Source organism: Channa argus, chromosome 1, assembly GCF_033026475.1.
Source record: "Channa argus isolate prfri chromosome 1, Channa argus male v1.0, whole genome shotgun sequence".
Lineage (NCBI taxonomy): Eukaryota > Metazoa > Chordata > Actinopteri > Anabantiformes > Channidae > Channa > Channa argus.
The window spans coordinates 14,879,254-14,891,884 of record NC_090197.1 but is presented as its reverse complement, the minus strand read 5'-3'; the positions used below and the strand labels follow the sequence as shown (position 1 = coordinate 14,891,884).

At 40.4% G+C, this 12,631-nt stretch overlaps 1 protein-coding gene across 1 annotated transcript in view; it reads right to left on the bottom strand.

Moving 5' to 3' along the window:
• The window catches only part of jarid2b (jumonji and AT-rich interaction domain containing 2b), a 96,688-nt gene that overhangs the window by 25,900 nt on the left and 58,157 nt on the right, over positions 1 to 12,631 (bottom strand). Inside the window, 1 exon segment of the mRNA XM_067500127.1 lies at positions 1,524 to 1,747. Coding sequence (XP_067356228.1) covers positions 1,524 to 1,747 — 224 coding nt within the window.

Genomic DNA, 12,631 nt, shown 5'->3' with positions numbered 1-12,631 from the left:
AAGCAAAACTCAGTCAGGACCAGCCTCCTCTACCTCATTAATCATCCACCCCACATATAAATGTGGGGACGGGGAATCATCCAAACATCAAAGTATATGGGACATTACAACATTAGCCTATAAGTAACTTCCTGGCCTTTATATGTAAATCAAAGCCCATTTCACCCAACGCTTCAGTCAAGTTTAGCAACCTCCTTTTACTTGTTCTTGAATAAGCCCTGACAATCCATAATGGGAGAATTCACATCAGAACAGCAACATATATCAGTCATGTCCCAACTGACTTAAATCTAAATTTGGCTCTTCTAAGTCTTTAGCCCACTTTGTAAGATAGGCAGAGGTTATGAATGATAACAGTAAATTAATCTGAAGTGAGAGGTTATGTCTTCAAAATGAGTTAATTCTGGTTGCGAGGACAAGGGTAAGAAAAAGGTGAGTGGAATCTTCAACAAAGGAAAACATTAAGATAGCAAAGAGAAGTCAGGGAAAGATTGTTTGGGGAAAAACGTTCTATGCAGGGTTTGAATATGAAACATTCTTTTATGTCTGACAAGGAATGAATGGAAGGTAAAGCTTGCGATTTACTGAAGAACAGGGGTCAACGTGCTTTCTTAAACTTTAGGTTAGCATATATCCCTATAAGCCTCTTCACAGGTGTAGTACAATGTAAATTCTTGTCAATTTGACTTACTGTTCACAGTAAGTTTACACGGGGGTTTTCTAGTGTGGAGGTTCCTGCATTTAACCCAAACAGTTTTCCCTGCTAAGACACTCCCAATAAACAATGCTGCTGAGTGTGGCACAGTAGAGCTGCATGTGTGCGCGTGCACACACACACACACAAAACTCTAACTCTGCTGCTAATCGTTCTGCCATTGCTTTTACAGTTCATTTGACATTGAAGGTGCTACATTGTGTCAATGAACCCGTGTAGTGTAGTTGTAGCGTATGTCATGTGTGTATGCGGGTGCGAGAGAGTATTCTATGCACGAACAGCTGCTCTGGTAGAAGGTGATAGGCAGGGTGTTAAACAGACAGTTGTTGAAATGTGTGTGGGGGGGTGTAAGCTGATGAATTGCCGGATAATCTTAGCCTTGAGCAAGTACACAGTTATTTGTAGAGTGTGTGTGTGTGTGTGTGTGTGTGTGTGTGTGTGTGTGTGTGTGTGTGTGTGTGTGTGTGTGTGTGAAAGAGATAAAATCCTGACTTAACAAATTTTATTTGTCATGAGTGCATATTCATGTGTCTCTGTGTGTGAATGCTGCATGTTCTAACAGGTTTTGGGAATGCTTCATTTTGATATTTGGCAGTTGTCAGGTGGGTTCATAAGCTTGCTATTACACACTTACATACTGCAGGCCTATCCAAACACAGCCAAACAGTAGCAATATGCTATCCAGCCTCAGAGACATGTGCAGGACCTGTAATAAGACTGATCTGCAGCTTTCTTGTTCCACAACATTTCTCTAGATCCACAGGTCATAGATATGCATGCAAATATGGCTCCCACCGTGCTGCCTTACCTCTGAGGCAGAGGAATGTGAGGAAGTCCTCCGTTTTGGGCTTGCGCCTGGACAGGTCCTGAATGGAGGACGACAGGGAGGAAGAGGAGAGTGACGACAGGGACGAGGACGATACATTGGCCAGGCCGGTGTTCATGTTGCCTGGGTCAGCCACTTTGATGGGTGTAGTGCTGGGCGAGTTGGGCTGCGACTGGGCAAACTTCCTCTGAGCCTGGAGTCGAGGTCTGAGAGGGAGAAAGAATAGAATAGAATAATTAAACATATGTGGCCATTTATTGCACTCAAGCATAACTGACTAGAAGGGTGGGTGGCCATGACAAGAAGACTGCCATAACTTAGTAAAGTTAACAATGTTTCAAATTTTATGTCCTATTTAACATACATAACTTTTTATACATATAAACACATTTGGAAAATACACCCACAGACTTTTATTCCTGTGGAGCACATGTGAAAAATAATTAAGCAATGCCTAAAGCAGAACTGGAGTTGTCAGAGGTAGCTGAAACTAACCAAAAACAACTGCACATTGCCCAAGACGGCCTTAAAAGTTGTTAATCTCCCCATCTTTTGGTCTGTCTTCGTGTTATCTCTTACATCTGTCTCTTTCGCATTTTCCACCATTTTATTTTCCCCTCTCTCTCCCTGTCTGTGTTATGTTTGCTTTCCTCTGTGCTGCACAAAGCCTCTGAAATGTCTCTCTTCTTGTCTCTTTCCTCTCTTTATTTCACAGTGTGTGTCAGGAGATGCGAGGAAGGAGAAGAACATTAAAGAATTGGAAGTCTGAAAGAAAGCAATGGACTTACTCGTCACAGTGCTCCCCTTTTATGCCACACACACCTAGGTATGGACACTCATTTTCACACACACACACTATAAGAGTCCTAGACTTTCAGGAGCCACATGAACCAGCAAGTGGCCTCAATTGATTATTGATGCTGTGAAACAAAATTTTATTTATATTTATATATATATATATATATATATATATATATATATATATATATATATATATATATATATATATATATATATATATATATATATATATATATATATATATATATATATATATATATATATATATATATATATATATATATATATATATATATACACACACACATATACATATACATATACACACACACCTATTTGTGTGCCTGTGTCAGAGAGACAGAGTGCGAGAGAGGGGCTATAAATGTTGAGGAACAGTAATAGAAGCAATGTGATATCCTCGTATTATTTGTCAATTTTCCATGGAGTAGATTGAAGTAAGGGAAGATAGGATCATGTCTGAAGAACACCCACAATGCATTTGGCGCAGCCACTGAAAGGTGCACAGCTCCGATTACACTTCAGTCAGAGAACAGTGTGGTGTCAAAACGTGTCAATTTCCTGCTGTGACATTGGTATAAGCTCAATATACGAGAAATTGAGAGATGATTGCACAGACATTGCCAAAGCACTGCATTTGGCCACAAGGTGTGAGAAAACTGAACAAACAACTGTTTGCCTGCAACCGGTTTGTTTACAATCAAACGCTCAAACAAGGGCTTATGACTGAGATGTGCTTGGGAAGCTGGAATTCAATAATTCACTAAAAGTGCATTTAAACATACTCCGATCAACCTTGGTTCTGTGCATACCAATACAAAAACCCTCCACTACATTCATTAATAAAAGTATTTCCTCTCTGCACATAGAAATTGTAAACTTCTAATCTTTGAACATATGGGACAATGAAAAGTGTAAACACAATTTTTTTCCAATATATGGCAATAAAAAAGTGTCTTGTTTCAATGTCCACTGAAAACATAGGAATATACAGGAAGGTGTATATTTTTGTCCTTTGGTTGATCAAATAGTATGACCATTCAATAGTTAACATAACATAACATAGCAGGGACAGATATCACGTCAAAGGCTGTGATAAACTTGGGAAATAAGTAGAAACAAAAGAGACAAGAGGCCAGAAAAGAAAAAGTAATCTAGATTTATTTTCATTTAGATGAAGTATATGTTAGGCTGGGTACTAAATTATACACAAGAGCATATGCAAAAATATTCATAAACAAAAAAACAGAAATGTGATCTAAAACTGAGAAAATGCAGTAAAGAAAGCATTGAAAATCAAAACATATTCAAAAGAGTCAGAGGCACGTGCACTGAACAAAAGAAGTGTGACAGTTGACCCTTTTTATTTCACACATGGTAAATGGTCTGCACCTATATAGCGCTTTTCTACCTATTGGCACTCAAAGCGCTTTACACTGCTTCTTATTCACCCATACAAACTCACATTCAGATTCAGTCTCTTGCTCAAGGACACTTCGATATGTGACTGGAAGAGGTGGGGATTGAACCAACAACTGTGAGATTGGGGGACAACCGATCTATCTTCCTGCGCCACATCCACATTGTACCTAATATTCTCAAACACCACTAACACTTACCCACAGACACACACTCGCGCAATAAATACTTATACTATTGCCTTTTCACGTTACTGTGATAACGGTCAACACCTTCAGGTACTGTATGCACAGGTGTGTGGCTGGTTTAGATGGGCAGCCACCTAAACATCTCCCGTCATCCGCAATTTGACATTGCAGGAGCAATGCAGATTAAGCTCTGCTACAAACTCTTTCAAATAGTAAAAGGAGAGATTCTGAGCTCTTCCTGAAAGCCTCTTTGGTGAGTTAAACCCTGTGTAGATTGATTGCTACAGCCCTAAATGAAGAGAATCCCACTTAACTACCCTAAAAAAAAAGGAGATGGGAGAGTAGGAAAAGGAGAAAGACAACATAAAAAAAGAAGAAGTAACTGTGCAAAGAGCGAGGGTAAAGAAAGATGAGCGAATAAAGAAACGTGCTTACAACATCCTGTCTAGACACACAACCAGAGTGTCTTTAGACAAGACGCAGGTTTTCCTGCGACAATCCCTTGTTGTCTGTTGCCTATGAACTACAATAGGGGATATCCCCAAGTCTCACAAGCATCCATTTTATAAGTAAGTCTCTAGTTATCTAAATAAATCAATTCCCTTCCCCTCCTGCATTATCAATTTTCACCTTTAATGGTATCTTAACGAATGAAACTTTGCTAATAAGATAATACAATTTTTTAGTGAAGATGTGATAATGCAGAGCTCTTTTATTCAGAAAACAGTACTCAGGTGGCAAAACATGATTAGTGTTATCATTATCATGGGTGCCAGGAAAGTAGAGAACGAAAAACAATTACAGTATCACTTTATTAACAAATTCAAGCAGTTTCCTCAGAAATTATGGATAATCTACGCAGTTTTGCCAATATGGCAATGCTGAGCCACATCGCTTTTTTTGAAACAGATGAATAGACGATTAAGCATGCGTGAGAAAGACTGGAGGATTTCAGAAACACACACACACGCACACGCACACACACACACACACACACACCAGGTGAATATGGAGAAATCCTAATGGGAACAATTTTTAAAGGCATAACTCGTATTGTGACTGCTGCCACTTTGCTAAAAACTGAGTGGCTACATGAGCCTCTGATGTAGCCCTTCGTCTGCCCAGAGGAGAGATGTCTGTGTGTGTGTGTATGTGTGGGCAGAAGCCAAGGTACACAATGTTCCCAAGCATGGTGAGCTATAGAATACTTATTGGTCCCATGCCGCAGTATGAAAGTGAGGCTACGTAAGTTAAAATCAGACTGATTGCCCAGATTGACGGAGAATGAGAGGAGAGCCAGAGAAATACAGGGAGGCAAAAGAGGAAACTCAGTTTCAATAGCAAGAGAAAAATCAAGGAGATTACAGCAGGATGTCCCCATTCATCCCTTTCTAATCCACCTTTCATCCAACCCTTCCTCCCTCCATCCCTTCCTGCTATCCCCCAGCTATCTACCCTTCAAAGGGCTGCTCTAATGCTTTAATATTACACATGCCACCGTAGCTGCTAGAGCATTGATTATCTCAGAGAGACAGAGTGAGAAAACTTGACGATCCTGTCAGCCAGAGATCCTGGAAAAGGCAGAGGGGGAAAAAAAAAAATGAGAACAAGAAATGAAAAGGATAAAAGGACAGTAGTGATTTCCTTCTAACTTAAAATGAAGTACTGTAAGAAAATTGGAAGGACAGAGTGATAAAGAGAAAGACGAGCTACAACTAGTTTTCCTGCGTTTTACACAGCCAAAGAACTGGACTGCTGCGTGCTCAGCCAGCACAGCTGTGGCCAGTTGACACATATCATACACGTACACACGAAAGCTGTCGATCAAAGACAGTGTGACTTCTGTCTCACTCTTTTGGGAGCCATCTTATCAACACCTTTCTAGAGATGATCGTTTCCATGGGAACTGATGTGATGGCAGGACTTTTCCATGTGGTCATCTTAATTTACACTGCATAGGTGTTGGCAAGCATCCAACCGGCTGAAGTGCCGCTGAGCAAGACCAAGAGGCGTGTGGATGCTCATGAGTAACTGCTGATTATCTCTGACCTCTGCCGGGAGATAGAAGGCAGACACAAATGCGTTCCTACTTTGCAGTTGGTCACTAATTCAATAATGCTCAGCGTAGGAGAGCCTTATAAATAGAAACCTCCAACTTAAACGGGCTCCTCCAACTTTGTCTGCCAATGTGCATCAGCCAATGCACATTGGCAGACAGCAGGGTGCAGGAAACCTGATGACTAAGCACATGAGTTTGTTTGTGCTTATGTGTGAGTATAGAGCTGACAACAGCTGATTTATTAAACTGCATATCAACTCGTTTCTGCATAAAACACTTATAATAGACGCAAAAGAAAATGATTTAAATGCAATTAGACGGGACTGATTGTTGAAAACACAGCCTCCCATGCATGTTTTGACTTACTGAATAAGCAGTTGGCCGAGCTTATCAGCATCTTTCAATTCTTCACATGTCAAAAAACAATATTCAACGAGTTCAATGTGCAGCTAAAAGCCATGAGCCATTTAGTACTCTGCACAAACATAAAGATTTCAATGTTTCACCAAAGATAGGGTCAAAAACTAATGATTTCATGAATTAGTGTACAGTAGACACTGCATAAATGAGCAGCGTAATGTGAGAGGGTCTTTAATGACATGCAAGTCTGTGGTCCAGAGGTCACATGCTATACACTGAATGCTGTAGAGGATGCCTGGGTCCTCCACAGTGAAGCCTTGTCACTGTGTGGTTTGGTTTCAGACCTTTGCTGCACCACTGTAACCTGATATTCACAGAAGGCAGGCAAATGCAACATAAGCCAGCAGTCGCTGTGTAGATTTGTGCAAATTTGTCTGATGCTGACATTAAAGACACTGAGCTCTTAATACAGTTAAGATTGTAAGATACAAGGATCAACGAGCAATGCCAAAAATGCACTTAAATTGGAAAATAACTTTGCATCTATTTCAAAACTCAACATAACACGTTAGAAATGGAATGAGAGCTAGAAAGACAGAAGGCAAAGCAATTAGTTAGAAAGGAAAAAAAGCAGGCTTAGGTGAAGATGTATGAAGGTACACAAGACCAGAAACAAAGCTATGAAAACAACTCATCTTCAAAATACCGAAAGACATTATGAATCTGCCTACTATTTTTCAGTCTTTGGCGGAAATATGACACGTCCAAATCAAACTGTCTTGTGTTTGTCCACAGTGTGTCCAAGATACTGGTGTCCTTCTATGGTAAAGGTTACTGTGTGAACAAAAAAAAAAAAGCACTGATCCAGAGTCTTTATTAATCGGCTCCAGGTGGCCCACATGGTCCTGATAAAAGACTAGTACCTCTCGCAGCTGTTTCTGTCAGTGTGTGCATGCGTGTGTCACTAGTGCAGCTTAAACATACATATCTAGGCAGATAATAGTGAAAGGTGTATAAATGTTTATATGCATTAAGTTCATAAAATGTGTATATATGTAGTCAATGTCTCTGCCTACTCATCTGTCTACATTTATTTTTCTGTGTTTGCCCGGCTTTTCAGATCAAATCCATCAGCATATAAATAAGCGAAAATAACAAATGTTTCCTAAAACTTCCGAGGCAATACAGTCTTTTATAAGACTTAAAATAGTGCTGAAAGCAGTGACTGCATTGTAATTGGCACCATGTGTATCAAGAAGACAAAGCACCAATGTCATTAGGTTTTAGAAGGGATACCAAAGTTTTATTATTGCATTTAATGATCACCCTGACTGAAATCTCTTAACAAACAGGTTGCGTGTTCAGTGTAAACAGTTGTAAGTGAACGCTCACTTTACTCAGCGTGTTTATTGCTTTTCTGTCTCCACAGATTACGTGGACAGCAGTCACATGCTGTGAAGTGACCCACTGACCCCGTGCCCTTCACATATGGAAGTAGTGGCTTTGCAGACCACAGCCACATATAGACTGAGCACACCAAACACAAATAAACAATCATTGGTCAAGGTTTTAAGGCTGCTCAGAGGAACAAAACATGCACAGAGAAGCCTGCTTCCAACTCACTGCACTGGAGGTGGAGAGGTTTTAATAACCACGACACCGATGTGTATACTACAGTGTATAATTTATTACCATACAGTTGAGCGTTAAAAACCACTTAACTAATTTGCATTGACATCAAGATACATGTATAGGAGTCCTATTCTGAGGTGTGATATTGTGCGTGTCTCTGTCCAGTGGTGCTGTGACAGCTAAATGTTTCAAGCAGCCACAAAAAGGCTGATACTCATTTAAGATAAAAGATATACATATTTAAATATAACCTTGGCTTTTCACTTGCCCCTCTCTTTCTGAATGAAGCTATGAGAAAGGAGATAGTCTGATAGGCAGATGTGGAGAGAACAGACATCTTGACAATAGATCAAGCTTAGCTGTATCTCTGCTCTGTGAATATATAAATGCCATATTAGGTCAGATAGAAGTCACCCATGGTCCCTTTTGTCAGCTTAAAAATCCTAATGTGCAAGAGCAGCAATGCACTTCTGTTAAATGCCACACAGTGAACTTCAAAACTTTGACAGAGCTTCACATTAATGTCGTATATTACAGAATAAAATTTTACTTCTTGTTCTGTTTCCTTTTCCATCATGGTCAGAAATAAAAGACTACTCTAAAATGTAGGCTTTCTTAGCAGTCGAAGTCCACTGCTCAGGGCTGTTTGCCAAACCTTTCAAACTCACCCATCACAAGGCGGTTGGAACTCAAATCCTGTAACCTCTAACATTTCAGTCCACTGTAAATCACCCATGGGACCACAGCTAGGTCTGGTCAATAAACATCAGACATGCGATTTGTGCTTGGTAATCAGTCTAATTAAGCCTGAGTCCCATATGTAGACCTTGAGTGGACTCCCTGCTGCAGCGGAAAAGAGTGTCTGGCTCAAACAAACAATCAGGGAAAAATAAAATAAAAATGGATAGTTAACCTGAATATTAAACACTTGTTTTGGTGCACATTTTTCTGTTATTTTCATGCATTCGTGTTGAAAGTATCTTGGTATCCTGTGTGGCAAAACAACTGAGCAGACAGATGTGAAATAAATGGAGGTACACATGTACAAACAAGTGCAGTAATCTGAAGATAGACGCAGCTCCACCACTGATCGATCTCCATGTGTTTCCAATTTACAGATGATTCTCAGGCTGAGATGACAAGACTGACCCTTTCAAGGGATCACTGCAGGGGAGCACCTATTGCTAGAATTTTGAAACATTTTTGCCCCCCCCTAACTTGATGTTTGGAAAGGGTTCAAATTGAGATGTCCTCATGAACTCATATACTGATTTCAATACACTGATGCCAGTGGAATACTGTGAGTACAGTAGTGAGTACAGTTGTCTGAGTATTTATATCTCATTGGCTTGCAGTAGAGATTCTTACAACTTAAAGAAAAGGAAAAGAACCCCCCCAACAACTTTAGGATGGCAGTAGAATTGTGTCACAAAAACCACCACACAAAGCAGTTGTAACATAGTTAATCTGTGCTACAATCACTTGCAGTTGTATTTGACAGTGATTATGGAGGTGAGTTTGTGCACTGAGTGACATTGTGCACTGTAGTGGATGGTTAACACTCATTCACCCTGGCATGTCAGCCAAGCGGAAGGCTTTCATAAAGCTGCAGCGAGGCATCGACAATGAGAGAAGAGTTTAGAGGAGATTTTGGAGATTGACACACTGACATGCAGGGAGGGGTGAGTCACTGACAGACTTGCAGAGATACAGGGAGGCAGAGAAAGACTGTACTGGAATAAGCACAGAGAAAACATTTAGTGGTTTCCCAATTTTCTCTGGGACTTTTTTAAAAAGGCAAATAGAGCCAGCATTTAACGGCAAAATCAGAGATGCCATTGTAGTGACATCTATCCCTGAACATGAAGTAAGTGTACAGCAGCAACAGCTGTACTATTGTAAAATAGATAGTGGGACATGTTAGTACTGGTGGTTCTAAGGAGCTGTTTGTGAACTAAATGTAAACCTGTGCGTTATTTTTATGCGAGTTCTATACTTTGCATTTATTTAACCATTAGACATTAGCAGCGCAGTTGGCACTGCACTGCAAATCTAAAGCAAATCAATAGACACATTATGGCCCTCTATTAACACACATTTACTGTGTGTGCATGTGTGCGTAGGCCTGCACACACAAGAATGTAATCCCTTATAAATGAAAATGGTGATTATGCATTACTGACAAGAGTCATTGGTTACGCTAGACGTGTGTGTGTGTGTGTGTGTGTGTGTGTGTGTGTGTGTGTGTGTGTGTGTGTGTGTGTAGACTTGGCATTCATTAAGTCGAAACAAAACAAGCAGCAGCAGCTGAGAGTGTGAGTGTGTGTCTTGGCTGAGATAACAGAGAGAACAGATTCAAAGAGAGCCAAAAGTGGGGTTCAGTAAAGAGGGGGAAAAAAGAAAAGAAGAGGGACAGAAAGAAAGAGAATGCAGAAATTAAGTTAAGAAGTCTAAGAGGGGCACTCAACTTCTGATCCACACACACACACACACTCTCTACCGGCACACAGCACTTAAAATGTTTGTTTTCACTTTTATTAAAAACACAGACACACGCGCACATGCACACACTTAGCATTAATTAGATGAGCTGGAGTAAGATGCATCTTAATTTAATTGTTTTGGTTCTGGTTTCATCCAAAATTCCAAAATTCTTAAATCATATCAGATTAAGTGCCTGAGACTTCGAGGCTACAAAATAACTAGCAGATTAATGATAACATAGTTAAAAGACCAGCAAACCGTGCCAACATTCTCCGCTGTATATACCATGAAGCATCAAAACATCCTGGTCATTAAGAAAAAAAATTAAAAACACACTGGACTCATGCTTAGATTGTAATGATGGAGTAATATTAATACAATATATAAATACACCAGTGATGTTTTATTTATGATACAAGTTACTGACAAGGTGAAGACATCTGTGACAGCAGCATGTTTTATAGCTACATTTAACGGATGTACTTCCTCTAAAAAGGGGGTATTTTGACACTATATCTAGATGTAACTTCTGGCATCACCACCTCTGTTGTAGACAGTCAGGGAAATGAAACAGTGTTCAGTTTGCCAGTTTGTGACTCCAGATGTCCTTTCCTATTTAGTCCTATGAATTTCTTGTATGTGCACTCATTCTGTCTCAGATAAAAGTGTAGAGTATTACTGAATATACTGAAATCATGCTTATTCTAAGAAATGTGAGTGACTAACTGGTTGACTTGATATCTGTTATTTCATACGACTTCTCATTTCCCCAAATATCTACAACGGCGGTGATGATAGCAAAATTAACACTAGTTATAGAGTCACCATACCCGGTTTTTGGGTAAATAGAGCAGGTTAAGAACTATATTATTTTTTTATTGCTTGAGGGGTAACAGAAATATTGAACTGGGGACAGCTGCCAAAAATTTTATAGCACACGTTAAAAACAACCTGAAGACAACAGCTTCATGGTGAAAGCATGTTCATCACACCTCTGTGACTAGTAAATAAAGATCAACCTAAATCAAGCGTGGGAAAGAAAAAGAGGTGCAGGCAAGTAGGTCAGTAAACCATGACAGTAAAGATGAAGCTGGGCTAGGTTGTGAAAACTTTGTGCGGTGTGTGTGTGTGTGTGTGTGTGTGTGTGTGTGTGTGTGTGTGTGTGTGTGTGTGTCTTGGCAGTGGAAGCAAATTTGGAGAATATGGTCTTGCTGATCGGACAAGGCTACAATGAGCTGGCGTATCTGAGGGAACGTGTTGCCAGTCTCAGGAGCATGGGAAGGAAAACACAGAGTTGATCTCAAAGACTTCTAAAGGGGGGCACTTCCTGCCAAAAATCACTTGCACCTGTCCTTCTGTCTCTGCCTCCCTTCCTCTCTTACTCTGTGCTACTCCTCCCAGTTTCCCCCTCTCTGTCTACACTCTATCCCTTCATCCTCCCTCCTTCTCTCTCTCTCTCTCTCTCACTCCCTCTCTCTCTCTGTAGTGTGAAACTTTTTCTTCACTCAAAATTGGAAGCTGCTTCACCACTGCTCCTCCCTTCTGTTTTGGTCAGTGCCAGGTGTAAAAGCTCTTGGCATCTTCTCAGTTAGTCCTGTTCATGAACAGTTGGGGCACCTATGCCAGTGGCACTAGAGTCATCCTTTACACATAAAGCACACACACACTCGCACGCACACGTGCGCACACACAAACACAGAGACAAAACAAGCTTTTTAAGAGGGAACAAGGCATTGCCAAGTACTGGCTAGGCTTGTGTTTCATTAGCATCAGATAGGGAGCCTTTCTTCATTCAGTCCTGCTGTGTGTGTGTGTTGTGATGTGTTTGTGTGTGTAGAGCCAACTAATGAAAACCACTGAGCAGGCCGGCCTCTAACTGAACTCCACTCAACACACAGCACTATAGGCCATCAAAGAAAATAAAAGTAGGAGAGTGTCCTTGTTATACTTTTTTCCTTCAGTGCTCTTCTTCTTTAGTTGGTAGAGAGTAAAGTGTTTATGCGTTGCTCTAATGTGAGCCCCCAGGGTCACTTAGTTTCAGTTCAACACATTCTGTTGTTGTCAGTCAGGCGGCCCTCACTACAATTATTCTCTCACTGTACAATCCAACCTCATTTATCCGGTCTCAC